This window comes from Arvicanthis niloticus, chromosome 3 (assembly GCF_011762505.2).
Source record: "Arvicanthis niloticus isolate mArvNil1 chromosome 3, mArvNil1.pat.X, whole genome shotgun sequence".
In the NCBI taxonomy this organism is placed as follows: Eukaryota; Metazoa; Chordata; class Mammalia; order Rodentia; family Muridae; genus Arvicanthis; species Arvicanthis niloticus.
The window spans coordinates 124,109,396-124,137,373 of NC_047660.1; the positions used below are offsets into that span (position 1 = coordinate 124,109,396).

A 27,978-nucleotide genomic window follows, 5' to 3' on the forward strand; every position below is an offset into this window, starting at 1 on the left:
CCTAGTCGGTGTGCTGAGGAGAGACTGACAGGAGAGTAGGGAGTTCTCTGCGGAGGGCCCCGCGCTCACTTCCGGTGGTGCATAGAAACTCCTTTGGAACCCGCGAGCATGCCGGCGCCTGTGGTTGAGGCTTTTCTGTTCCCGCAGCAGCGGTGCTGAGAGAAGTGGGTAAGTGTGGGGTAAAGGTTTTTATCCTTTTATTCGTGCACTCAAACGCCTGCCGCGCCCCACGTTGGTGCAACTTTATTTCTTATACTCGTGATGACGTCTCGGGCTGGAGATGGTGTTTCTGGGACTTTTAAATACGATTGTGAAGTTAGCAAGATGTGGCATTTGAAAAAAAAAAAACAACTATGAAGTATAGAATTTTATTGTACAGACGTCTTAAGTAAAGTAGGTGACACGGGTAAAGGGAGCTCCAGTGCCTATTTAGAGCACTAGACCAGGAGGTGAGGATATGCCTCCTCTGCAGAAAAAGCCTTAAAGAAAATGAATAAAGTAAGTAGAGCGCTGGGGTGGCTTGATGCGTTGGGTAGGATATCAACACTTCTATGGTCGGATTGTTATTTAGAGGATGCTGTTCTAAGCTTTTCGTTGTAAAGATGAACATGTATGGTGGGAAAGATAGGACAAAGAGAACTAATTCCTCTTTCTTTTAGGAGCCTTGAAAAATTAAATAGTGCTTCCTAGAACCATCAAGAAGGAGAATGGTGAGTATCTTGAATTATTCTAACTGGGTGGTTGGTTGCTTGTTTTTATCCCTTTTTTTAATTCCCTGGAGCTGGAGACAAAGCAGATGTGGGTGCTGGGAACTGAACAGGTCCTTATGGAAAAGCAACAAGTCCTGGTAACTGCCAAGTCCTCTCAGCAGCCCATTACATGTTTATTTAATTATGAATTTTTTTTTTTTTGTAGGAAGTCAGATAGACTACTGAGTGTGTAGCTCAGTGGCCGAGTGCATTCCTAGGATGAAGGGAGAAGAGGGGACAGGGAGGGGAGGGGGATGTGAAGAGGGAGAGGCCATGTGTACCAGTATAGACAGAACAAAGTAGAATGAACCAGTGGGCATGATCATTACAACGTTATCCTGCTGGTGTGGTGGCACAGGTCCATTGTCCCAGCACTCAGGAGGTCAGCTTGCTCCCAGCCTGTGGGAGCTGCAGTTCTAGGCTGTCCCTGTTTACATAGATCCTGCGTCACACACACACACACACACACACAAATCAACAAGCAAATAGTGTGCCCTTTCCCTGCAGAGATGAGCGGCACAGGTAGAACCTGAGGTAGAATAGCAGGGAGCATAGCTCCTGTGTCTCACTGAAGCACGCCTGCTCACCTCATCCTGGCAGTCACTGCTGGAGACAGTTGTAAGAAGAGAGGTGCCGCCTGAGACCAACCCTGGCTTCACAGCAAGATTTGACTAAATAAAGGGAAGCCTCCACGTAGTTTTCGTCATCTTTGAAATAAGATATGGATAAAAAGTAAAGGTCCCAAGCAACAGATACCACAGGAAAAAGAGGCCATTGAGAAAGCATTGTGGCCAGTAGGTGTCAGAAATGCCGACGGCTTTTGTTTGGTTGTCTTTAGTAAATGAAGTGACTGTTTTTTAACCCGGTTTGTTAAAATCAAACTACCCAAAGGAAATAGTGGAAACTGTTTTGAAAAAAATCAATTTATTAACTTTTTTCACTTAAATATTAGTGATGTTGAGACATAAAAATCAGTAATAGATGTAAACATTGGTTTTAATTCATGAAAAATTCTAAGTAAAAATATAATTATTTCTTCCACAATGTTTGCATCCAAAATTTAGCGGAGATGCCACTTTTCATCTATATAAGTCTTCAAGAGATTTTTTTCCTGCTATTGAAATTAATTTGGAGAATTAATTAAGTGTGACTTACCAGAGCTACTTTATGTGAACAAGTCAGTCATCTTTAATGTCTTTAATCAGTTTGGCAACTTGAATGTCCAGAAATAATACAGAACCTATAGTTACAGGAAGAAATAATCATTTGTTTTTACATTCTCCTTCTTTTAGTCTGTGACACTGCATACAGATGTGGGAGATATCAAGATAGAAGTCTTCTGTGAGAGAACACCCAAAACATGTGAGGTGAGCATCATTGCATGTTAAAATTCAATTAATGAGGTGGTATATGCCTTTAATCCTAGCACTCAAGAAGCAGACAGAGTCCATTGTATCTCTGAGTTTGAGGTCAGTCTGGTCTACATATAGTGAGTTCTAGGCCAGGCAGAGCTACAGAGTGAGACCTATCCTTAAAACAAACAAAGAACAACAACATAAACACCCTAATATAGCAGGATATTAGTGCAATTGTTAAAGTGACAGTTCTTTCTTTATCCCAACTAGCTCCCAAATAAATGAGGCAGAAACTATAGGACTTATTTAATCAAGCTTTATGGCACAATAGCTGAGCGGTATTAATCTATTTTAATCTTCTAAACTAATCTGGCTACCTCTTGCCAAAATCCCCAAGACGCTTTCATCTTAGTATTGGTCTGGATCTCTGCTCCAGGTGTGTTCCCGGGGTATCTCCTCAACCATTTCCTCACAGTGAATCCTCTCCTCTGTCGCACTCGCTCCCCTGGGTGGGATCAGAACTCTAGCCCTATTCTCTTCTCTGCTTAGCCATTGGCTGACCAGCTTTTATTGACAAGTTAGAGAATAAATGGGGAGCGATGTTTACACAACATTGAGACCAGAGGTTCTTAGAATAAGCACTACAGTGCCATGTCAGGATTGCAGCTAGATAGGGGGGCAGAGAAATCAGCATGTGAGTAACACAAGGATAATCTTTACACAGGGCACAATGACATTGTGCCTGTTGAAACTGAATTATCAGCCTAAAAAAAAATAAGAAAACTTTCTGTGAACCCACTGTCAGGAAAAGCTTATCATAATATCTAAGTGCTACTTTTCCTGATGTCAGAGTTCAACAAGAGAAAGGAGGAAATGACTGGGGAGATAACTCAGCAGAGAAGAGTGCTTGCTGGGCAAGCATGAAGACCAGAGCCCATAGAGAGTGCTGGGTATGGTCACACTGGCCTGTAATCCCAGTGCTAGGGGGTGGGGCAGAGACAAGAGGACTACTGGGGCTTCCTGGACAGTAGCCTGTTTTAGGTTCAGTGAGAGGCACTGTTTCAAAGGGAAAGGGCTGAGGGCAATAGCTTAGGATTCTCAACCTTCTCTTGCTTCTGCTTCTGCACAAAGGCTCATGTACCTGCACACGTGTGCACACACACACCACACGCGTACCACACATACGAAGGAAATATAAATATCCCCTTCAGGTATCCAGTGTCTTCTTTTCTTCTTTTGCCTCATTTGTTTTTAGGAGCTGTGACTACTTAGTCTGTTGAAATGACAAAGGAAAAAGGAAGAAAAGTCAGCTATTTTTCATTCATGCAGTTATTTGTTAAAAGACTCTCCAGCCATGTCTAGGGAACAGTGATGAGCAAGGGACAGTCACTGCCCTCGTTCATTCCAGCTGAGAATGAAGACAAGAGCAGCAAGTGACTGCAAGAGTACAATGCCTTAAGTTGCAAACAGTGCAGGGTGGAGGATGCAGGGCTCCTGGGACCAGCTGACAGATGAATCTTTTATTCCAAGAGCCGTTGCCTAAAACTCCTAGTTAAATATGCTATGATAACATTTTCAGTGACCGTGACTGGGCCTTTATCTCAAGTATGCTTCTGCCCAAACTATTTCTCAATCACCATTTTTATTCTCTTCAGAATTTCTTGGCTCTTTGTGCCAGTAATTACTACAACGGCTGTGTGTTTCATAGAAATATCAAGGGCTTCATGGTTCAAACAGGAGATCCAACAGGTAAGTTTTTCCACTAACTGAAATTAGAAAAATTGGACATATCATATGAAAAAGAGATGTGTAAAGTAATTGAAAAATAAAACTCTTTATAACAGGGCTACTTTGACAATAGCAGAAAAGTTTAGGGTTTTGTTTCTTTAAAGATATATTTACTTTTAAGTGTTTTGCCTGCATGTGTGCAAGGGCCCTGCATACCTGCACACCTGGTGACTCCTGAGCCAGCATTTGCATTCTGGGAACTGAACTGAACCCAGGTGGCTTCTAAAAGCAACGAGTTCTTTTTTATGGCAGCATCTCTTCCTGCCCACCCTCCACCTTTCCGTACCCTTCAAACTCATGGAGTCTTTCTTCATCCATTGTTATTGCATGGGTATATGTCTTTGTACATATTGTCCACGTTAGATTTATGTCAACCTGAGAACTACTGAGCTAGAGTCATCAGAGAGGAGGGAGCCTCACGTGAGAAAATGCCTGCATAAGATCAGGCTGTAGGAAAGACTGGTAGGGCATTTTCTTAATCAGTGATTGATGTGGGAGGGCCCAGCCCATTGTGGGCGGGGCCGCCCCAGAGCTGGTGGTCTTGGGTTCTATAAGAAAGCAGGCTGAGCAAGGCAGTAAGCAGCACCCCTCCATGGCATCTGCATCAGCTCCTGCCTCCCTCCAGCTTTCTTGAATCCTTACCATATTGTTTTTCCTTTTTTTTTTTCTTTCTTTTTTCTTTTTTTTTTTTTTGTTTTTGTTTTTTTGTTTGTTTGGGGTTTTTTGTTTGTTTGTTTGTTTTTCAAGACAGGGTTTCTCTGTGTAGCCCTGGCTGTCCTGGAGCTCGATTTGTAGACGAGGCTGGCCTCAAACTCAGCTCAGAAAGATCTGTGTGCCACTGCTTCCTGAGTGTTGGGACTAAAGGTGTGTACAACCACCTGGCTACCCACACTGCTTTTGATGATGGATTGTTATGTGGAATTGTGAGTGAAATAAACCATTTCCTCTTCCCCAAGTTGCTTCTGGTCATGGCGTTTCATCACAGCAACAGTAACTTATTAAGTCATATATATTCCCAGATATTACCTGTTGAGTCTGAAAGACATTACCCGTATGTATGTCTTCAAAGCTAAGCCCTGGGCAGTGGGTAACCAACTGGTGTGTTCTTTCCTGGGGAGACACCTCTCCTGCTCTTGGCATTACTCAGTTGCCTGTAGTTCTTAGTGTAGGGTTGAGTCCCAAAGATGTCTCCCCATGCAGTTCAGCTCATCAAGTGTTTGTTTTTTGGTTTTGGTTTTGTTTTGTTTTGTTTTGTTTCAGACAGTGTTTCCCTGTGTGTAGCCCTGTCCTGTCCTGGCTGTCCTGGAACTTGCTCTGTAGACCAGGCTAACTTCGGAATCACAGAGCTCCATCTGCTCCTGCATTCTGTGAATCAGCAAGTATTCTTAACAGCTGAGCATGAGACAGGGTTTCATCAGATAACCCAGATTTGCCTCAAACTCAACAATCCTCCTGCCTCTCTCTACCTTATGGGTGCTGGGAATACAGTCTTGCACCATAATACATTAATTAAATGAATGTACTTGCTTTTGGTCCAGCCGGCAGCAAGATTTTTTTTAGAAGAAAGAGGTATTAGTCTGTGACTATAAAATATGAGCAGTATTAGTGAGGAGGGTTTTCTCTTTGTCATGAGGATGCCAGAAGCCATCTGGTGTACAGACCGTTGTCTTGGGTACTTCTAAGGCTGAGACCATGAGTGTTGTAAGTTCAAGGTCAATCTGGATAACTCAAGGAAACCCTACCTCAAAAAATTAAAGAGCCAGGCAGTGGTGGTGCACGCCTTTAATCCCAGCACTTGGGAGGCAGAGGCAGGCGGATTTCTGAGTTCGAGGCCAGCCTGGTCTACAGAGTGAGTTCCAGGCTTACACAGAGGAACCCTGTTTCGAAAAGCAAAAAAAAAAAAAAAAAAAAAAAAATTAGTTTAAAAAAAAAAAAGATGGGAATGCTGGAGATACATAACTCACTGGTGGAACACGTGAATAGCATACATCAAGCCCTATGTTCAAACTTGTGAACGATTTCTCTCTCTCTCTCTCTCTCTCTCTCTCTCTCTCTCTCTCTCACACACACACACACACACACACACACACATACACATACACACTCACATACACACACTTATAGTTAAAGAGTTGGAGGGCTGGAGATTAAGTCTGTGGTAGTGCACTTGCCTAGCATGTGTCCCGCCCTGGGTTGGATCCCCACCACCATATAAGTAAATATGTATTATGGTATAAAACACTCCTGTTTTCGAAATGGAGTCCCCATTGAAATCTAACTAGATGCCTCTTGGTTTGCTTGTCTTGTTCTACAGGTACTGGAAGAGGAGGTAGCAGTATATGGGGCAAGAAGTTTGAGGATGAATACAGTGAATATCTGAAGGTACAGCCCTGTGGTTCCAGTTAGACTTAGAAACTTTTTGTTTTTTGGTTTTTCAAGACAGGGTTTCTCTGTGTAGCCCTGGCTGTCCTGGAACTCATTCTGTAGAACAGGCTGGCCTCGAACTCAGAAATCCACCTGCCTCTGCCTCCCAAGTGCTGGGATTAAAGGTGTGCGTCACCACTGCCTGGCGAAACTTTTTATATATGATGTAACACATTCATATTATTATGAGCTGGGTGTGGTAGCACACACTTTTAATACCAACACATGGGAGGCAACAGCAGATGGATCTCTGAGTTCAAGGCCAGTTTGGTCTACACAGTGAGTTCCAGGCCAGCCAAGGCTATCTCAACAAACAAATCATTATGAAATTAATATACTTTTTTTGTAGTGTTCACACACTTGGCAAGTGATGTCAGAGTGGAAATAATTGGCAGTTCTAGCCTGGCATAGGCTCTGGAGTCATGCATCTCTGCATTGGGATAAAAGAGCTTGTCCTTGGGTCCAACTTGAAGTATTTAGTAAGACATATAGGAAAGGGGAAACTTCACCACGAAGTTTGAGCTGACTGACATGAGTCACTGGCCTTTTGAAGATCTGTGTGGCTTTGGCTGGCCTCAAACTCATGGTTGACTGCCTGCTTCAGCCTTCGAGTGCTGGGATTAAAGGGGTGCACCATCACCATACCTGGCCTCTCACTGGCCTCTCTTGATAAGGGAAGGAGAGACTTCTTGGTTGCAGTATTAACCATCATCATTCTCCATTTCTATTTTTTGAAGACTTATTTTTACAATTTTTAAATTATCTGTAGGTGTGTGTTTCTGAATGTAAGTATGTGCCCATGAGTGCAGATGCCTCAGAGACCTGGAGTCCGGCAGAGCTGGGGTTACAGCTAGTTGTAAGCTATAAGGTATGGGTGCTGGAGTCCCGCAGAGCTGGGGTTACAGCTGGTTGTAAGCTACACGGTGTGGGTGCTGGAGTCCGGCAGAGCTGGGGTTACAGCTGGTTGTAAGCTACACGGTGTGAGTGCTGGAGTCCGGCAGAGCTGGAGTTGCAGCTGGTTGTAAGCTATACGGTGTGGGTGCTGGAGTCCCGCAGAGCTGGGGTTACAGCTGGTTGTAAGTTACACGGTGTGGGTGCTGGAGTCCGGCAGAGCTGGGGTTACAGCTGGTTGTAAGCTACACGGTGTGGGTGCTGGAGTCCGGCAGAGCTGGGGTTACAGCTGGTTGTAAGCTACACGGTATGGGTGCTGGGAACCTAACCTGGGTCCTGGGAGAGCATTACTGATCATGAGCCACATCCCCAGCCCGGTCTCCAACCTTTCTACTTCTCTATTAGACATTTGGATATTAGTATATTATCTTTACTTAATACTTGTGTTAGCTTCCACTGAGAAGTGTATATAAAGAATCAGTTACTAGGGAGCTGGAGAGATGGCTCAGTGGTTAGGAGCACTGACTCCTCTTCCATAGGCCCTCATTTCAATTCCCAGCAACCACGACGTGGTGGCTCACAACCATCTGTAAGGGGATCTGATGCCTCCTCTTCTGGTGTGCATGAAGTCAGTGACAGTGTACTCACATACATAAAGTAAGTAAATCTTTTAAAAGAAGAAGAGGGTGAGGAGGAGGAAAAAGAGGAAGAGGAAGAAGAATCAGTTACTAGGGCTGGCAAGATGTCTCAGTGGCTAAGGGCACTGACTGCTTTTCCAGGGGACCCAGGTTCAATTCCCAGCACTCACATGGCTCCTCAAACATTTGTAACTCCAGTTCCAAAGGACCCAACTCCCTCTTTTGGCCTCTGCAAGTAATACGCACTCCTGATACACACACACACACACATGCGCATTGATGCAAGCAAAACATTCATACACATAAACTGTTAAAATTTAAAAGCAGTTGTTGTTATTATTATTATTATTATTATTATTATTATTATTATTATTTCAAAACCGGGTTTCTCTATGTAGCTCTGGCCATCCTAGAACTTGCTTCTGTAGACCAGATCTCGTGAACTCAGAGATCCCCCTGCCTCTGCCTCTGCCTCCACAGTGCTGGGATTAATGGTGCACGCCACTATACCTAGCTAAGTAAATACTTTGTATTTAAAAACAAAACAAAAACCTAGCACCAGTTCTGGTGACCAATGTGGATAAGCAAATGCTGAAGAAGATAAGGTAGGAGGATTACTAATTTGAGACCAGGCTAAGCTGTATCTTTTTCTTGCCCTGGAGATGTAGCTTAGTGGATAGAATGGTTGACTGGTGGGTAGGAAGCCTTGGGCTCAGTCCCCAGAGATACATGAACAAGGCATGGTGATGACACCTGTAATCTCAACATCACAGAGGTAGAGAGAGGCAGGAAGGTCAGAAGTCTAAGGTCAGTCTCAGCTCCATAATGAATTTGAGGCTAGCCTGGGCTACATGGGATCCCATCAGAAAACAAACAAGCCATTGTCCTACACACCAGAATTGATGGGTATTCAAGGTTCACAATCTATATATGCCAGAGGAGCCCTTGTACTTATACTCCAAGAGACACATGCCCATTAATTATCAAATGAAAACATTTCAGCCTATCAGTAGTGAAAAAGCATCCTGTAGTCTTTGTACTATGTGGCTCAGGTGATCTTGAACTCCTCCTACCTCGGCTTTGAATATGCTAAGGTTCTAGGCATGTGCCACCACAGGTGAGCAGAAGTCACCTGTCACCGAGGTAATGATGTATTCTTTGGATGTAGCTGCACCTCCCTAGCTTTTCCAGCTGCCGTCACCTGACCAACAGCTACTGCTAGATTAATCAGCAGTTAGTTACGTCTGCTGCTGTTGACTGGCTACCACTCCATGGCACAGCTTCATTTATTTTAGTGAGATACTTTCAGTTCTTATACACCATGCCTTGTAAATTAGCAGTATTGCTAATTACTGATAATAATAATTAGAACTAGGTGAGACCTCAGGTCAACCAGTCCTGATTGACTGGCCGTGGAGGAAGATTCAAGGATGTCTTCATTATGACCAGTAAGAGAAGAAGTCTGGGGGCTGGAGTGATGACTCAGCAGTCAAGAGCACTGCCTGCTCTTCCAGTGATCCTGTGTTCAATTCCCAGCAGCCACATGGTGGCTCACAACCATCTGTAGTGGAATCGGATGCCCTCTTCTGGTGTGCATGAAGATAGCTACAGTGTACTCATAGATAAAATACGTAAATATTTTAAAAAGACAAAAGAAATCCTTAGGCAGGAGAAACACCGTTGGGCTTGCCAGACTCCATCTCTGCTCAGTTGTTAAGTTTGCTCTCTGCTCAACTCTTGTGAGCATCTGCATCTTGAACAGACCCCTGAAGTAGTCCACCCTTCCTTGTTTTACAGATCAAGAAGCTAACCTAGTGACCAGTATTTGAGGAGAGATTTGGAGGACTTGGGTTTTGTTGCCTGATTGCTTTTTCATTGTAGTGCACTATTCCTTAATATAAATGTAAGGAATGTTTCTGTTATACACAGATAGAAATACAAGTATTTGTAACTGCTTCTCCAAAGTGAAAATGAGATGGAATGGAGGATATGATGATTATATAAGCAAATTATATGCGAGGTCTTAGTGATACAGACAATACACAGCCTGCACATTTGAATTGATACTAATAGTGAAGCTAGCTAAGCCATTTCTTATCCCCTGAATACTGAGAAAGCAGAGAGAGTTTCAGCTTGCCTTTGGAATTTGCAGTTAACAGCACAGTTAAATTAATGCCTTGGTTTTCTTTTTTAGCACAATGTTCGAGGCGTTGTATCTATGGCTAATAATGGCCCAAATACCAATGGGTCTCAGTTCTTCATCACCTATGGCAAGCAGCCGCACTTGGACATGAAATATACAGTGTTTGGAAAGTGAGTGTTGTAGTCGTCTCTTTCTTTGGCATATCAGTGTACATGCATGGTGATCACAGCACAGCGAGGACTGGAAAGGCCAGGGCCGCAGCTATCAGGGCTCTGAGCCTAGGGAAGTTATATACTACCTGAGCCTGCCTGCCCGCCTGCTTTCTTTTTCCTTCCTTCCTTCCTTCCTTCCTTCCTTCCTTCCTTCCTTCCTTCCTTCTTTCCTCTCTCTGTCTTTCTCTCTCTCTCTTTCTTTCTTTTTTTTTTGTTTTGTTTTGTTTTTCGAGACAGGGTTTCTCTGTATAGCCCTGGCTGCCCTGGAACTCACTCTGTAGACCAGGCTGGCCTTGAACTCAGAAATCCGCCTGCCTCTGCCTCCCAAGTGCTGGGATTAAAGGCGTGCGCCACCACTGCCCGGCCTTTTTTTTAAGAGTTAAAAAAAAGAAAGAACTTTCCCAGGTGCTCTAGAACTTGCTGATGTGACCACACCTTGCCTACACAGGGTAGGTGGTGGTTTTCAGCTGGGTGGGTTGTGCCTTCAGGGAAGCGTGCCAGATCTGATCCTAGGGAGCTGTTTGGCAGTTCTTGCTGAATTATGCATTATAAACACTCAACCTGAAAACCGATTTTATAATTCATTAGGAGGTAAAATTTATTCATTCAACATGTGTCTGTCACACTCGGTGATAAAAAATACATTGTCCTAAAGTACCAGGACATATTTGTTTGGTTTTAACAAGATTTTTGTAAAACAGTGTAGCCCAGACTTTGCTTACTCATGGTCCTCCTGTGTCAGCCTTCCCTGTTCTGAGATGAACAGGTAGGAGTTCCCATGCTTGGCTAGACTTTTATTGAGTAGTTTGGATGTTAAGTCGGTTTTAAAAACTAGAGGATCCCCTGTTTACTTGTGTTCCAAACACCTGTGTCTAGCTTAACATATAATCAATGCAGCAACTGGAACCCTAGACTGAAGGCATCTAATCAGCTTTGTGTCTGCATGCCAACTACAGAAAACTGAAGGTTAACCTTAGGTCCACGGATTACTTGGTTCTTAGCTTTTTTTTTTTCCCTCGGTTTTATTTGTATGACGTTTGACCTTATGTTCACGTGCGGGCCTGGTACCTGCAGAGGTCAGAAGAGGGTTTTGGGTCCCTTAGACCTGAAGCTGTGAGCTCCCATGTGGTGCTGAGAACCATGTGCATACTGGGAAGCAAACCCAGGTCCTCTGTAAGAGCAGCATATGCCCTGACCATGGAGCCTCTCTCCAGTCCCCTGAACTACTTGAAGTTGTATTTCTATGCACATTTTTTTCTGGAAAGAAGACGTGTAAGTTTCCTGTGGTTTCCTAAGGACCTCATCTTCTAGATTCCTGACCCTACAAGCCTACTTGCCCCCCCCCCCCACACACACACACCTCTTTTTTTTGCAGAAGCTCAGAATTTTTCCGGTTCTCTGGTTTTCATATATACCAGAAGATAATTTATAGAACTTAATTGTCTCCACATAGGAATACATTTAAAAGGTGTGGTTGTTGTGGTTTTCCCTTTAGGCATTCTTCCTTGTGTGCTTCTCTGTGTTTTGTGTTTATTTGTTTAAGACAGGGTCTCACTATGGAGCCCCAGCTGACCCGGAACTTACTATGTAGATCAGGATGTCCTTGAACTCACAGATATCTGCCTGCCTTTGCCTCCTCCTTCCAAGTGCTGGGATTAAAGCTTGTGTCACTAAACCTAGCTGTTCATTTCTATGTTCTTTTATATCTTAGTGGAAATGCAGAATACATGTAAATCTGGTTTTGTTTGTTTATTTGTTTTGGTTTTGTTTTTTTGTTTTTAAAGTATGTGCTTCATGGAGCTGGAGAGATGGCCCATAAGTTAAAAGCACTGGCTGTTCTTCCACAGGACCAGGGTTCAATTTCCAGAACCTACATGGTGGCTTCCAACTTCTGTAGCTCCAGTTCCTGGGGATCTAACTCCCTCTTCTGGCTTCCTGGGACACTGGATGCGTGTGCTTTGCAGGCATATGTGCTGGCAAAACATGCATACACATCAGATAAAATTTAAGTTCATACAGAAACCCCGATGCCTGCGCAATATAAGAAAACATTTTCCCTCATTAACTGCATTGGCTCAGGTTCCAACCATGGTTTTTATTTTTTCAAGACAAGGCTTCTTTCGATCTACAGTTTTACAGGTTTCAGCCCATGGTCATTTGTCCCAGTATCTACTCAGCCAGCTCTGGGTTTATAGATGTGCTGGGGGCTGAACTCATATCCTCATACTTGCACAGCCCTAGACCCTACCCTTAAAGGCTTGTGTACCTCCCTGTAGTTCCAAATGGGGGACCAAACCTCTAGCACATGGACTTCTGAGGGACACTCAAGTTCCAAACCAAAGCAGCAGGTATTCATGTCCTTGAGGTTACCTGGTTGTGAAAAAGACCTGGGGAAGTATGGGTCCTGAGCCTCCTGAATTCAAGACCACATCACTCTCCTTGGTGTTTTGTCCATGGGACCAACCTTTATGCTCCACTTTGCCACTGTGTTCAGGACATAAAATCCAGCCAGGCCACATGATTGTAAAAGAAGGCAGAGGAGGGCACTCTCGTCTGAAGACTGTAATTGCTGTAGATACTTTATTTTTCATGTGAAAAATTTTTTACATGCTATGCTGCTTCTCTTTCAGGGTAATAGATGGTCTGGAGACTTTGGATGAATTGGAGAAGTTACCAGTAAATGAGAAGACATACAGACCCCTTAATGATGTACACATTAAGGACATAACTATTCATGCCAATCCATTTGCTCAGTAGCTGTAACAGACCTGGACAGATACTTGGCAAACACTTAACTGGAACACGCCCATTGTGGTTTATCCAGTTCTGAGACTGATCCTTCTGGTGTTTACAGTAATGGGCTTTATGTAGGAGCCCTGCAGCTTCCCTGTCACACCCATTTTAAGCATATTCCATGTCACTGCTGTTGTTCAATGTTTACTTTAAATAGAAAGCAATGTCTTTTTTTTTTATTACATGTGAGTGTCCATTTTTGGGTGTTGACTCTCATGTGCAGGCCTTTTTTGGAGCACCCAAATCACCATGCTAGTTTATATGCTGGAAATACTATTTTCCCTTCACTAGTCATGTTCTGCAGGTAGAACCTAGGCTGTCATGGCCAGGCATGGCGACGCTCACCTTGATCCCAGCACTTCAGAGGCAGAGTCATGGGGAGCCCTTTGAGTTTGAGGCCAGCCTGGTATACAAATTGAGTTCCAGGACAGCCAGGACACAGAGTAACATCATCTCAAACAAAACAAGAGTGAAAAATAGGAAGGAAAAGGAGGTGGGGTGGAGGCAGGTTGGCCTGTTAGAGCAGCACTTGTGAAGCTGAGACAGGATCATGGATTTGAAGCCAGGCTGTGCTTCAAAGCAAATCCTCACTCAAGAAAACAAAGAACAGGACCTTGTTAAGGTCCATTTTCTCACTGGGGGAGGTTGGGTGTTGTGTTTTATTTTGTCTGGTTGGTAGGTGGTTCCGAAGCTTGGTAGGTTCCCCAGGCTGACTTCCTCCTCTCAGGCCTTTGTGTCCCTAATGCTGTGATCACAGATGTGAGCCCTCACATTTGGTTACCAATTTTAAAAATAGTGCCAATACATTGACATCTTGGTTCTTAAGAGCTTATTCTGCTGGGGTGGATGGTTTCACACATCTGTAGGCCCAGCATTCCAGAAACAGTGTGTCAAGGCCACCCTGGTTTAAATAGAGAATTCTAGGCTTATTCTACTACGCTTAACCTGATGGGATGTGTATGGGAGAGCTGGTGGGCCAACCAACTCAGCTGTCACCCAGGCCCAGAGCCAAGGCTTTGAGTTGGCTCACCCCAACACCTATCCCACTGTGAAGTGCTGGAGCATGTGAAAGTCCTGCAGTTCCGTGACACAGGGCAACAGCAGGATATCTGAGAGGAGTCCCAGTGAGAATCCACTAGATAGAGTAGCAGAAACCAGCAGCCTCAAAGGTACTCACAGGGCTCCTCGCCCCCTCACTGGCTCTACTTCCTTTGCCCTTGTGGAACAAATCAGCCGACTAGCCACAAGGGTAGAGAGACCCAGAACACACAACAGCTTCCATGACAAGATGGTTTATGTTTTGTTTAATTTTTAAGTTTTGTTTTTTTATTTTTATTTTTTGGGGGGGAGGTTGCAAGGGTGGAGGGTGGATACAAAGAGGAGATGAGTGCAATTGTGGTTCATGGTGTGAGAACCTGTTAGCTTTCCTCAGCCGATAGCCCATGGCTCTAGCATCTTGAAAATCTTGCAATCTCCAAGGCAACTTCAATGTTACAGCTTCTTGTTTCAATGTCTGGGATCCACACATGATCTTCTGGGCTCCTCCAAAGGGCTTGGGTCGCTTCTCCCGCTCTGCCGTTTGTAGCACTCTAGGCCCTGGTTGAGTTCATTCCATTGCTGCTGCTGTTCTTGGTGATCATCCCATGGTACTGGCATCTCCAATGCACTGGGGTCTTCTGCTACAACTAGACTTCACCAAAAGCCTCTCATTGGCTCTCTTCCTGGTGCTCAGCATCAGCTCCTTTGCACAACCCCTTCAGTCCTGGGCTGTCAACTGCAACTGAGGCTGCACCTTCACCAATGGCCTTCCGTGGACTCTCACAGGGCCAAGCCTCAGCTGCTCTTCATGACCCCTTCATGCCTTCAAAAGCAGTACCACGTGGGTGATTCTTACACATTACCAAGTACAGCTGCAGCACAAGGTACAACCTTGGCTATCTCTGGAACACGGCTTCTTTGTGCTCTCAGAAAACACTTCCCAGAAGATTTCACCTCAGTGATGCTGGTCTCTCCTTGTTTTGTTTTGTTTTGTTTTTCGAGACAGGGTTTCTCTGTGTAGCCCTGGCTGTCCTGGAACTCACTCTGTAGACCAGGCTGGCCTTGAACTCAGAAATCTGCCTGCCAATGCCTCCCAAGTGCTGGGATTAAAGGCGTGTGCCACCACTGCCCGGCGCTGGTCTCTTCTTGATCGTCACTAATTTCTTAGCTCCAGCTAACCAGCATCAATTGTCCCAGGAGTCCCTTCTGTTTTTCACTCTAAAGCCAGAGCCATTTGGATGAAGCTTCTGTGTTTTGCTGCTTGCTGGGGATGGAATATGCACCACCACCACCCTTATTCTATCACCAGATTTCTGTTTTCTGACTCCCTCTCTACCTAAGCTTGGCTGTCCTGGAACTTGCTCTGAAGATTGACTTTGAACTCAGAGATCTGCATGGCTCTGTCTCCTGTAATGCTGGGATTAAAGGCATGTACCACCAAGGCTGGATTTAAGCTTTTCTTCATCTAGAACCTGCTTTGTCCCGGGCTGGACTTGAACTCAGAGATCGTTTGCCTTAGTCTCCCGGGATTAAAGGCATGTACTACCTTGACTGGGCCTAAGCCCTTCAAAGCCATTATGCCTTAAGATCTCCATGCCAAGATCCAGGTCAGAGACTTGTATCTCCCAGCCTCAAGATCTGGACCACAGGGGAGCACTCCAAATCTGGGTTGTAGTTCATTCCAGATATGGTCAAGTTGACAACAGGACTAACCATTATAATTTGTTTGTTGGTTTGGTTTGGTTTTTTGTTTTTAGGGGGCTAGAGAAATGGTTAAAAGCATTTGCTCTTGCAGAGGATCTAGGTTTCATGAGGCTCACATCCATCTGTAAATCCAGTTCCAAGGGATCTGACCCTCCTTTCTTGCCTCCGTGGGCAACAAGCATTCATTGGTGTGCATGTACATGTTGAGGTCTGCCAACTCCCCCTGCTTAGCTGTAGCCATTTTGTTCCATGCCTGCCAGCTATTTCATATTGCTGCTGTAATGTGCCTGCCAGTCACTGACACAGAAAATAACTTGACTCAGAGCAAAGTCATGCTGATTACCTATCTTGTTATGTTCTGTCTGAGGTGTGTTAATGTTAAGAAATTCCACAAAGCTTTATGTAGGACCCATCAAATTAAAAGTCAATATGAACTGTTAGGTCTAAAATGGCTTGAATCAGAGCTAACCACCGGGCAGCACTTCCTACACCTGGGTATGAACTCACTGTTTTGTGGGGTTTTTTTCCTTTATAAGCTGGCCTTGAGAAATGTTTGTAGTCGTGGCTCAGCCCTCAAATTCTGAGCTGCAACCCTGATTGATTGGTCTTAGGGTGTGCAATTCAATAAACCATCCCTGATTGACTCTGTTTGTGTGGTTTGTGGGGCAACTCCTGGACCCCAACATATACATGTAGGCAAAATATTCATACATGTACATTTAAAATTTTAAAAATGGATCTTTTAAAAAAATACTTTTTTATTTTTTTGTGTAGGATAATATTGCAGGAATTGGTTCTCTCTTCCACTACGTGTTTCCTGGAGATTGAACTCAGGTAGCCTTGGTGGCATTGTGTTAAGCCCACTCCAGCACCTCCTCTTTCCGTGTTTAGTTCTGGGCTGGAATTTGCTATATAGACCACACTGCACTTGGACTCAGAGATCCCCCTGTCTCTGCCTCCTGAGTGCTGGGATGTGCCACCATGCCCAGGTCTGGGTTACTCTTAAGGGTGAGGTAATGAATGCAAAGGAGTTGCAAGGCTGGTATTTACCTTTTTAGAGCTACCAGGGAAATAAGAGGTGGGGTGATGAGGGAGGGGTCCATTCTCAAAGCCTTCAGGACTACTTACTAATCTGTCTACTTACACTATTTCTAACAGCTTGGGGGGATATATTTAAAGCCAATGCATGTCATACCCAACCACGAAAAACTAGTTTAAGACAGGTCACAGAACTGTAGCCAGTGAGTTACTAACCAGAGATACTTTGTTGGTGTAGTTTAAACGGTTGCAACCAGGAGGGAGGCAGAGAAGGAGGAAGGGAGAAGATACTGTTATTGTAACCTGCAGTATCTAAGAATATTGCTGTGTCTTGTACTCAAGAAACCCCAGCAACTCCAGGCATCGCCCAGGCGGAACCCCGCCCACTGGGTGCAGCGGGCCGCGCCTGCGTACTCAGCGCCTGCGTAGGCCCCGCCCACTACGTCACCAGCCTTCCGGAGAAGAAGCTCGCGCTGCGGCTGTCTGCACCATTTTGTTCTGGGACGTCGTCGCTGTCGCTTGTACGCTCCCCACCGTCGCCTTGCAAACTTCGCCTTCAGGGTTGGAGTCTCTGCAGAAAGGTAAGACGCAGTGTCTGTCAGGGCCCTTTTTCATATCCCGACGCTGCCCGGCCGTCTCCTCGGATCCCGCTGCGGTTCTTTATGGCGGAGCCACGCGAAGGGGCTCTGTGGGCCCGGCTGCAGAGCTCTGCAGAGCCGCTGGCGTCTGTGTAGGTGGGGACAGTGCTCGCAGGCTCCGTGTCGGGGGAGAAGGGCGGGCGGGCTGCAATCGACCGAGCGGACGCGGCCGGACCTAAGATGGCGGTAGGGGGAAGGCGGCGCTCATCCTTCGGAATGGCGGCGCCAGGGCGCGGCCTTCGCTTGGACTCGGTCAGTACTGGCTTTACTCTCGGTCTTTGCATGGCGCATTTTTTGGTGCTGATTTCCTTTATATTCGAAGCGGAAGGTCTTGTTAACCAGGCCGGGCCCACACCCGGAGGTGATCTTGTCGGGTGGGTGCTGCGGGGACAGCTTCACAGCAGGTTGTCACTTCAGTTCTGAGTAGAAACCAGGGTAGAACTCGGCTTTGGGGTTTTTTTGTTTGTTTTAGGTTGGTTTTTTTTTTTTTTTTTTTCTTTTTTCCGAGACAGGGTTTCTCTGTGTAGTCCTGGCTGTCCTGGAACTCACTCTGTAGACCTCGAACTCAGAAATCCACCTGCCTCTGCCTCCCAAATGCTGGGATTAAAGACGTGCCCCACCACCGCCCGGCAATCCTCCTTGTTTTAAACAAGGTTCAAAGGGTGTACTTTCTAGCAACACTAAAATCCAAAAAGGCCGGACCTTTAATCCCAGCACGGGGAAGACAGAGGCAGGCGGATCTCGGAGTTCGAGGACAGCCTGTCCTCTGTCCTACATAGAGAAAGCCTGTCTCAAAAAAAAAGAGTTAAAGACAATTTCCTTTGTAAACAAAGTTGTAAAGGGGGGAAACACCCTAAAATTATACGTCACTTCCGCTTTAAATAAACAGCTTTATTTTCATCATGACCTGCCCTGTAAAGTATGTAGATTGGTTATGCCTGAACTTTGCTGACTCAGCATAAAAGACGATCCAGTTCGGAGGGCGACCAAGATGAGCCATTTTCCCTGTCTGCCTTTGCTAGCAGTAAGGGTATCGGCAGGGACCGTGGAAATTTACTTGAAGGAGCATTGGGAAGTGAGGTCATCTGCTGAACAGCATTTTTTTTTGAGTTGTAAACAAACGCATCATAACATCCAAAACACAAATTTTAAAACTTAATTAGGGTGACTTGTGGCTATGCTGGGTTTTGTTTTGTCTTGTTTTTTGATTTATATGCATCGGTGTTTTGCTTGCATGTATGTATGTCTTTGTGTGGATAGCAGGTGTTCCTCCAGAGCAGGAAATCAACCGGGTGCTGGGAATTGAACCTGGGTCTTTTGGAAAGTTATTCAGTGCCCATAACAGCTGAGCCGTCTCTCCAGCCCCTATGGTTATGTCAGACGGAGATTTGGTTTGGGCAGAAATTGCATCTCATGAACCTGTAATTTGAACTTCTGAAAGTTTTTGCTTAAGTTAAATAGAAACCTTTTCCACTTAATTTGAATTTGGGCATGGTGAGAACAGGGTAAAAAAAAAATCTGTGAATAAAATTCAGATTGCAGAATCTGAGGCAATGCAATAATTTTTATGATTTCAGACAGTTGACTACAACTTTAGAACTTTGATTTAAAACAAAATTAATGCTGGGGGTGACATGCATTTAATCCCAGTACTCCAGAGGCAAGAAGCAGATAGCTCTCTGAATTCAAGGGCAGCCTGGTCTGCAAAGCTAGAGCCATATAGACTGTCTGGGAAGGGGAAAAGATCAAAACTAGTGGGAAATTGCAAAGAAAGCATTTACTACTGAACATCACAGAAATGCAATTTAACTGGTAAAATTTGTCTTTTATAGATGAGACATTCAAAGAGAGCTTACTGTTCTGACTGGGATGAAAGAGATTGGGATTATGGAACATGGAGAAGCAGCAGCAGTCATAAAAGAAAGAAGAGATCACATAGCAGTGCCCGTGAGCATAAGCGCTGCAAATACGACCACTCCAAAACAACGGATAGGTAAGAAAGGCGGTTATGGGCTGGGACTTAGAGCTCTGGCAGAAGACACTTCAGACACACTACCACTATAACTTGTAACTCAGCTTCCCCCCCACCCCACCCCTTCAGGGTTCAGGTACTCCTTAGTACTACAGATACACACACAATTAAAAATACATCTTTACAAGGCACATAAAGTACTGCAATATAAAAGTAGATTTTTGGCCTGGGAATGTAGTTCAGACCCTGTATGAAATCCTGGGGGTCCATATATAAGATAATGGGTATTACTTAAATGCGTGGTCTGTAGGTTCAATGGTGAAAAGACCTAACTTGGACAAAGGTGGTGAGTTCAGTTCTCTACACTGCAGTTGGTTTGTATAGCTATAAAACTTTTTTTTTCTCCTCTAGCTATTATCTGGAACGCAGATTGATAAATGAGAGAGCTTACCGTAGTCGACGCTATGTTGATGAATACAGGAATGACTACATGGGCTATGAGCCAGGGTATCCCTATGGAGTACCTGGAAGTAGATACCAGAATCATAGTAGCAAGTCCTCTGGTAGAAGTGGAAGAAGCAGTTACAAAAGTAAACATAGGAGTCACCACCACACCTCACATCGCCGTTCACATGGGGTATGAGCACCTTTTAAACATTTTGAAAGTTTTTATTTCCCATGGAGAACAGGAAGCAGTTTTGTGTTTGAGAAAATTTCAAGATAAAAGCCATCACAACTCTACCTTGCAGGATTATTCTTTTAGTATTTGCATTGCATAAGAAATTCATGAAAACAATGCATATTTAGTTCTGAAATGATAGAAAAGATTTTCTTAATGCTATTTCAAGAGATATTATTTTGATAAATGTTAAGTTTATTCTAAAGAATTAGGTATTTTGTGTTAGGGTTAGTTATGACTTATTAACGTGTCAATTTTTTTCCTCATTAAGCTACAGATTTGAAGTTAGTGTTTTCATGTATTAATTGGAAATCTATCAGATAGCATTTAAAATGCTATAGTGTTATATACTAAATTTCTTTTCCTTCCCAAACTAGGACTATTTATTTACTGGTTTAATATTTATTTTCTTGATTAGGCCAAATCTTATTTGGCTACAAGCTACTAAAGTAAATACTACATCCTACAGCTTTGTAGTATTAAATTAGGACACTATGTTTCAGTGAATGCCACAGATAAGCTTTTATTTTTTTTTAAAGAAAAGCAAATGTGTTTATGTTTTGTTGCCTTACCACTTTGAGTATCTTATCTGAAAATCTGTTCCTTGCCATGTTTTTCTCCTGTTAACATAAACTATGTGCCCTGTGAATTTCTGGGGACTGAATTTGAAATTGCTCCTGCCAACTGTTTGTGGCCTGGCGTGTATCTGAATGCCTGAATATCTCCCCGCTGAATGAATTTCGTATTCTGCCCTGAATTCACTCGGGTATATTGATTGGCTGGATGATCTTGGTGCTGGTGCCGCCCACTTGACGTTTCCAGAAGAGTCACCGAAGGAAAAGATCCAGGAGTGTAGAGGATGATGAGGAGGGTCACCTGATCTGTCAGAGTGGAGACGTACTAAGTGCAAGATGTATAGAATATTTTTCAACACTTATTAACTTTTCAGATAACATAATCTATATATATATATAGATTAAAGTTTCAGGGATTTGGAAATCTTTTTCTTTCTGTTTTTTGTTTTGCTTTCATTTCTTTTGGTGGGAGGGAATTGTCTTTGCTTTCTTTGGAGTTTTAATATTAAACAAATTCCAGAGCAGTAAATCAAGTTAATGAAATTAGTCTGAGAATGAAGTAGATCTAAGAATAGTTGTATGTTTTTTGGATGGTGTTGGCTGATAAGTAATTAATGATAAGGAAATTTGCAGCATCACCTAGAGTAATCTGCATTGATAACACTTATAAGTACATTGTTGTTCTTCCCTGTTACGAATGATTTTTATTCCTCTTTTTTAGATGAAATTGTTGATACTTTAGGTGAAGGTGCTTTTGGAAAAGTTGTGGAGTGCATCGATCATAAAGTGTAAGTTTTTCTCTCTCTATTTTTTCCTTTTTGGTTTTACAGCCCTACCTGTCTTGGAACTGACTTTGTAGACCAGCCTGGCCTAATGCTCAGATTCACCTACCTCTGCTTCCAGAATGCTTTTGGAATGTTTTTGAGACAGGGCCTTACTTAGTAGGCCAGGAGCCCTCACAGAGATCCACTTGCCTCTTTCTTGTGTTGGGATCAAGGTGTGTGTGCTATCACTATCACACCTGGCCTCTTATATTAAACAAAACCCACTAAGTAGTCTGTGCAGCTTCCTGGCTTGAGAAGGGACGGACATCTCTTGAGTTAATTCCCAGCACAAGAGTGTAGGGAGACTTGCTTCTCTTTAGATGAGTTGTGATAGCAGACCTGGGTGTCCGTCAAGCTTCATCAATGCTGTCTATCTACGCCCCTCACTGCATGTTGGTGATCAGACCCAGGGATTCAACATGGCAGTAATGGCGGTTTTTATTTTTAATTGTATACTCATGCATGAGTTCAGAGGCCAGAATGTGTCCATACAGTGGTTGTGAGCTGGGCTGCCTGGAAATTGGATTCTTCTGTAAGACCAGTACATGGCTATTAAAGATTTTTTTTCCTCTGTATCTTTATTTTTCTATCCTTCAGAATAAATGAAACTTTCTTGTGGGACTTTGAGGGGCCGTCAGTAGTGTACTAATGGCATGGAAACTAATTTTACTAATGGATGGCTCACAGCCAACTGCAGTAGGATCCAATGTCCTCTTCTGGTTATCTGAAGATGGCAACAATATACTCACATAACTAAAGAAAATAAATCTTTAAAAAAAAATGAAAGCAGATTGAGATAGTGTTTTTTTATCTCAACATTGTATTAATTTAGACTGTTCATGTATATATTCTTTAGTTGAAGAAACATAGGATAACTCATGATCATTGTTATTTAGTGGTATGCGTTTTGTTTTTTTGGTTTGTTTGTTCGTTTGGTTTGGTTTTTGAGACAGGCCTCTCTAATTGTCCTTTAACTCCTTGTGTAGACAAGGCTGCCTCTGAATTTAGGCATCCTCTTGCTTCTGCTTCCAGAGTGCTTGGGATTAAAGGCATGCCATTACACACACCAGTTTGGATCATCACCACGTGTCTATGTGTGGACATCAGACCCTCTGGAACTGGAGCTGCTAGATAGCACCTGTATAAACTTGTTTATTCTCTTTTAACAGGGGAGGTAGACGTGTCGCCGTGAAAATAGTTAAGAATGTGGATAGATACTGTGAAGCTGCTCAGTCGGAAATACAAGTTTTGGAACACTTAAACACAACAGACCCCCATAGTACTTTGTAAGTATCAAGTTAAAACTTGAAGTAGTTTCAGAAAGATTTAAATTGTAAGCTCCATTGAGTTATTTACTTGTCTTTTTATGTGTTTATAGCCGTTGTGTCCAGATGTTGGAGTGGTTTGAGCATCGAGGTCACATTTGCATTGTATTTGAACTTCTGGGGCTTAGTACGTACGATTTCATTAAGGAGAACAGTTTTCTGCCATTTCGAATGGATCATATCAGGAAGATGGCATATCAAATATGCAAATCTGTAAATTGTAAGTTTTTGACATTCCTTCTAAAATTTGAGTTTGAGACTAATTAATGTCCGACTAATTTGGATCTTTAAAAAGGAGAATCTCGTGGAACTAGGGACTGTAGCTCAGTGACAGAAATGAGGCCTTTTTTTTTTCTGTCGCCATCACTGCAGAAGACTATAAAATGAGGTCTACTGTGGGATTTAAAAGCCTGGTCTGAAAGTATATACAGACAAGTTGAGGGATTGGATGCTGAAATAAAAGATAAGCAAACTTGTTAAAAATGGTTTAAAAGGTCAAGCAGGCAGTGGTGGTGCACACCTTTAACACCAACACTTGAAAGGCAGAGGCAGGCGGATCTCTGAGTTCAAGGCCAGCCGGGGCTACAAAACTCTGTTTGAAGAATGAAGAAAAAAAATCAAAAGATTGGAATATATATCTTTTTTGTTGTTGTTGTTTTTGTTTTTCGAGACAGGGTTTCTCTGTGTAGCCCTGGCTGTCCTGGAACTCACGCTGTAGACCAGGCTGGCCTCAAACTCAGAAATCCACCTGCCTCTGCCTCCCAAGTGCTGGGATTAAAGGCGTGCGCCACCACTGCCTGGATTGAGTATACATCTTAATAGCTGTAGTTGACAATAGGAGCGAAAGGGAGACTTAATCTTGCATCCTTGGGTTCAGTTTTTAGAGAAGATAAATGATTGTGAAATAAGATTTAGTTGCTTACAAGTTTGTCTGTAGTGTTTAATTCAGTGAATAGTATTATTCACTTTCTATATTCTACGTTGAATATTATCCAACATAGAAAGCTAGGAATGTAATTAAGTTGGTGCTGCCTTAGCATGTGCAAGCACCTGGGTTTGATCTCTAGCACCGCATAAGCTGGGCATGGTGGTGAATGCTTGTAATTCTAGCCCTTAGCAGATGGCAAAAGAATCAAAAAGTTTTTTTTTTTAAAGATTTATTTACTTAATGTATGAGTGTTCTATTTGCATGTCCACCTGCAAAGAGAGCATCAGATACTGTGATCCATCATGTGGGTGCTGGGAATTGAACTCAGGATCTGGAAGAGTAGGCAGTGCTCTTAACTACTGAGCCATCTCTCCAGCCCCAAACCTCAGTTTCTTAAGACAGCCTCTTACCCACTGGAACAAGATATGTAGACCAGCCTGTCTTTGAATTACCCTGTTGCCATTGTCCTTTTTGCCAGCCCTCTGACCTTTTTCCACTGAGTACTGGGATTACTGATGGAGCCATCATTCTCGGCTACCTTCTTGTTCCTGAGAAACATAGTCTCATTGTGCAGTCCAGGGTGACCTTGCACTCTGTCCTAGTTCTAAGGCTGTAGTGCTGCCAGCACTACATCCAGCATCACTAGAGCTGGCTATGATAGTGTTTCAGTCCCTAATGATTAGAGACAGTCTGATTGTGGCAGGATGACCTCGGATCTCAGTATCCTGCTGTAGTATCAACCACCCGAATGTTGTGGATAGAGCATTGTATGGATGGGAATCGGTCATTATCAGATATAGATCCCTACACCTTCTCTGGGGAATCCTTTACTGGATGGACTAGGATTATTGATTACTTTTTGCAGTATATAAGAAGACACTAGAGGGTTGGGGGGTTTTGTTTAAATTTGTTGTTTTCATGTGTGTACAACATAAACATGATTGTAAGGTATCAGACCCTCAAGGTTTCATGTGGTTTTGCCACTTAATATGGGTGCTGGGAATTGAACCGATGTCTTAAAGAATAGTACATGTCCATGCCACTGAGCAATCTTACCAGACTATCTTGTTTTTTATGTCAATCTCAGCAAGGTTGGGTAGTAAACATCTTTAATCACAGTATTCAAGAGTCAGGCCAATCTCTGAGGTCAAGGCCAGACTGTTCCACATAGGAAGTATTAGGAAAGCCAGGGCTATAGAGAGGGACCCTACCACAAACAAATGACTCATTTAGTACCCTTCCAGGCTGCTCTTAGATTTTCATGCTTCAACTTCCTTAGTGATTATTGGCATATGTTACAATATAGGGCTTATGATTCTGTTTTGATATTTGAGTCTATAGTTAAAGTAACTATGTACTTCTTTCCAGTTTTGCATAGTAATAAATTGACTCACACAGACTTGAAGCCTGAAAACATCTTATTTGTGAAGTCTGACTACACAGAGGCTTATAATCCCAAAATGGTGAGTACCTTATATATAGCATGTTCATTATATTGCTGATGAATACTTTGTTTCAATAATACAGCTTTATAACTTGTCACTTATGATTTTCAGAAACGTGATGAACGCACTATAGTAAATCCAGATATTAAAGTGGTGGACTTTGGAAGTGCTACATATGATGATGAACACCACAGCACATTGGTGTCTACAAGACACTACAGAGCACCTGAAGTTATTTTAGGTTAGTACTTGGTATGCTGGAACAACCTACACTGCTTTATTTATTGAATCCATCATAAAATTCGTAGTTTTGGGTACTATTTGATTGACTGCTTTGTTGATCATTTTCTCATTAAATACTGCTCCAGACTAAGGGATGTAGCTCGGTGGTACAGCCTGCGCTGCTGAGGCCTGTAGCCCAATACCAGGATTATCATGAAGGAGAGAGACAAACACAGACAGACAGACAACAGTATTAGAAATTATGTTGAGAATCTTGAAAATGCTGGGGGGCATGGTGGCACATGTCTTTAATTAGAGGTTGGTGGATCTCTTGAGTTAGAAGCCAGCCTGAGCCACATACTGAGATCCTGTTCCAAAAATAAACATTGACATCTCTACTGACCAGCTGTGAAACTAGCAAGTGATGCTTAGCCTTAAATGAGATTGTTTTTGAGAAATGTGTTGTTGAGTGGGCATTTTAGAATCTTACACAACTCCAGATACGTTGTCTGCTCAAGACTAACCTGAGCTACACGTCCAGAGTCTGACTTAAAAAGAATGTACTTTAACGAACAAAGTATTGCCTACTATGCACCGAAGTATGTCAAGAGTATATGGTATGATCTGGTGCTCCTGGAGTGTGGTTAAAAGAAGTGAAACTGCAAGATTAATCAAGAACCTTACACATTGAGGGCAGGATGTCTTACTAAATTCAGAACTTGACAGGCTTTACTAGCCTAACTTGCTCTGAGGATTTCTAATTTCTATTTCTAGAATCTTAAAATTATTTTTGAATTCTAAGGTAAGATGTCTTTCAGAATTAGTGAGGATTTCTACATTGACACTTTGCTTTGTTTTGCAGCCCTAGGGTGGTCACAACCATGTGATGTCTGGAGTATAGGCTGCATTCTTATCGAGTATTATCTTGGATTTACAGTATTTCCGGTAAGTTACAATGGATGACGTGCTTAGTAGCTTTGCAGTAAAAGTGCCTGTTTGTGTAAATTACTCTAAAGATCACATTTACACCACAGGGGTTTATTTTTCTTATTAGATTAATAAAGCACAAGAAATTAAAATTGTGTGCTTTGTCTTAGGCAGCTTTACAGCTGTTGTAAGCATTGTCTCCAGTCATTTAGGGAAGATCAGTGGCAAGTTTGAGGCTTAAATACTTCGTTGTCTTGCAACATGAGCCATGTCATTTTGATGGTCATCGTAGGACTTCTCAACAGCTAGAACTAGAGAACTGATTGTGGAATAGGGCGTGATGTGTAAGTTAACAAATGTTTTTATTTCAGACTCATGATAGCAGGGAACACTTAGCAATGATGGAGAGGATTCTTGGACCACTACCAAAGCACATGATACAGAAAACCAGGTATGTTTTCCTTGAGTCATGTTGTCTGTAGTAGTACCGCTGGATTCTGATTGGAACTTTTTTTTTTAAGCTATTTGTTCCTTGGCTATAACTCTCTAGAAAAAGATTAGATCTAGAAGAATATACTAACAAATACTTACCTTTGCTATTTTGAATTTGGGGAGCTCAGTATGGTAAATGTGGACATTTAACTGTTTTAGGAAACGCAAATATTTCCATCATGATCGATTAGATTGGGATGAACACAGTTCTGCTGGCAGATATGTTTCTCGGCGCTGTAAACCTCTGAAGGTAGGCCCGGATAGTCTTTAAATAACCTGCATGATCCCACTTTTGGGTTGTAGAGAACTATGGCTGTTATAGTCTGCTGACTTTCACCCTCTGAAGGTCTCTGCCAGTGTTGTGACTGTAGGTGTGCACTATTACACGTGGCTTCTCCTCCCACCCCCAGAAACATTTTAATAATGGTTTAAAAGAGAGGCCTGGTAACCCACAATCAATCCCATGATCGTATATGGTTCTTTTGTTTTTATGGTGGAAAGAGTACAGCAGTAAGAATATTTGTCTTTCTGTTTCAGGAGTTTATGCTATCTCAGGATGCCGAACATGAGCTTCTCTTTGACCTCATTGGGAAAATGTTGGAGTATGATCCAGCTAAAAGAATTACTCTCAAAGAAGCCCTAAAGCATCCTTTCTTTTACCCGCTTAAAAAGCATACATGATTTATTATAAACATGGAGCTCTGAAAGAGATCTTACAGACTGTATCAGTCTAGTTCTTAATTTATTTTGTATAGCTTTGTACATATTTTTAGAGGTTTTATTAAATACATGGCTAAGCCAAATATCTTTCAATAATTATAGACTGATTTATTTGGAATAAACTTTGTGATTATCAGTGTATAAAAGTATACAGTTTGGTGTACTGTCTATCTGCAGTTATTTTAAAGTCTGGAGATAACTTTGCTCTTTTATGTATATGGGTATTTTCACCTACATTTATGCCTGTACCACACATTTGCAGGCCAGGAAAGTATGCTGGGCCCTCTAGAGAACAGCCACCAGTTGTCTTCACCACTGAACTTTCTAACTTTCTCTTTGTTTACATTTTTATGAGATTAAAAAGTAGGCCAGGCAGTGGTGGCGCACGCCTTTAATCCCAGCACTTGGGAGGCAGAGGCAGGAGGATTTCTGAGTTCGAGGCCAGCCTGGTCTACAGA

The 27,978-nt window shown here is 42.9% G+C and overlaps 2 protein-coding genes across 9 annotated transcripts; both read left to right on the plus strand.

Moving 5' to 3' along the window:
* The first annotated feature begins 24 nt into the window (after positions 1-24).
* Positions 25-16,379, plus strand: Ppil3 (peptidylprolyl isomerase like 3). Of its 6 annotated transcripts, none has more exons than XM_076931876.1 (8): positions 25-168; positions 660-710; positions 2,042-2,116; positions 3,760-3,853; positions 4,640-4,756; positions 6,207-6,274; positions 10,040-10,158; positions 12,831-16,379. In XM_076931876.1, exons 2-8 carry the CDS (start codon positions 708-710, stop codon positions 12,955-12,957), a joined length of 603 nt encoding a protein of 200 aa, XP_076787991.1. In that variant the 5' UTR covers positions 25-168; positions 660-707; the 3' UTR covers positions 12,958-16,379. The 6 variants fall into 6 exon arrangements, with proteins under 6 accessions (XP_076787991.1, XP_076787994.1, XP_076787995.1 ...); XM_076931879.1 differs by lacking the exon at positions 12,831-16,379 and adding an exon at positions 5,153-5,267 and having other exon boundaries at positions 10,040-10,162; XM_076931880.1 differs by lacking the exons at positions 10,040-10,158; positions 12,831-16,379 and adding exons at positions 5,153-5,267; positions 7,086-7,184.
* Positions 16,380-17,189: 810 nt separating this feature from the next.
* Positions 17,190-27,669, plus strand: Clk1 (CDC like kinase 1). 3 transcript variants are annotated; one of them, XM_034499257.2, is made up of 13 exons: positions 17,190-17,354; positions 19,244-19,404; positions 19,795-20,020; positions 20,885-20,975; positions 21,359-21,425; positions 22,631-22,747; positions 22,840-23,006; positions 25,083-25,177; positions 25,271-25,400; positions 26,244-26,326; positions 26,680-26,759; positions 26,960-27,050; positions 27,338-27,669. In XM_034499257.2, exons 2-13 carry the CDS (start codon positions 19,244-19,246, stop codon positions 27,479-27,481), a joined length of 1,452 nt encoding a protein of 483 aa, XP_034355148.1. In that variant the 5' UTR covers positions 17,190-17,354; the 3' UTR covers positions 27,482-27,669. The 3 variants fall into 3 exon arrangements, with proteins under 3 accessions (XP_034355148.1, XP_034355150.2, XP_076787987.1); XM_034499259.2 differs by lacking the exons at positions 17,190-17,354; positions 19,795-20,020; positions 20,885-20,975 and having other exon boundaries at positions 19,257-19,404; XM_076931872.1 differs by lacking the exons at positions 17,190-17,354; positions 19,244-19,404; positions 20,885-20,975 and having other exon boundaries at positions 19,877-20,020.
* The last annotated feature ends 309 nt before the right edge of the window (positions 27,670-27,978 follow it).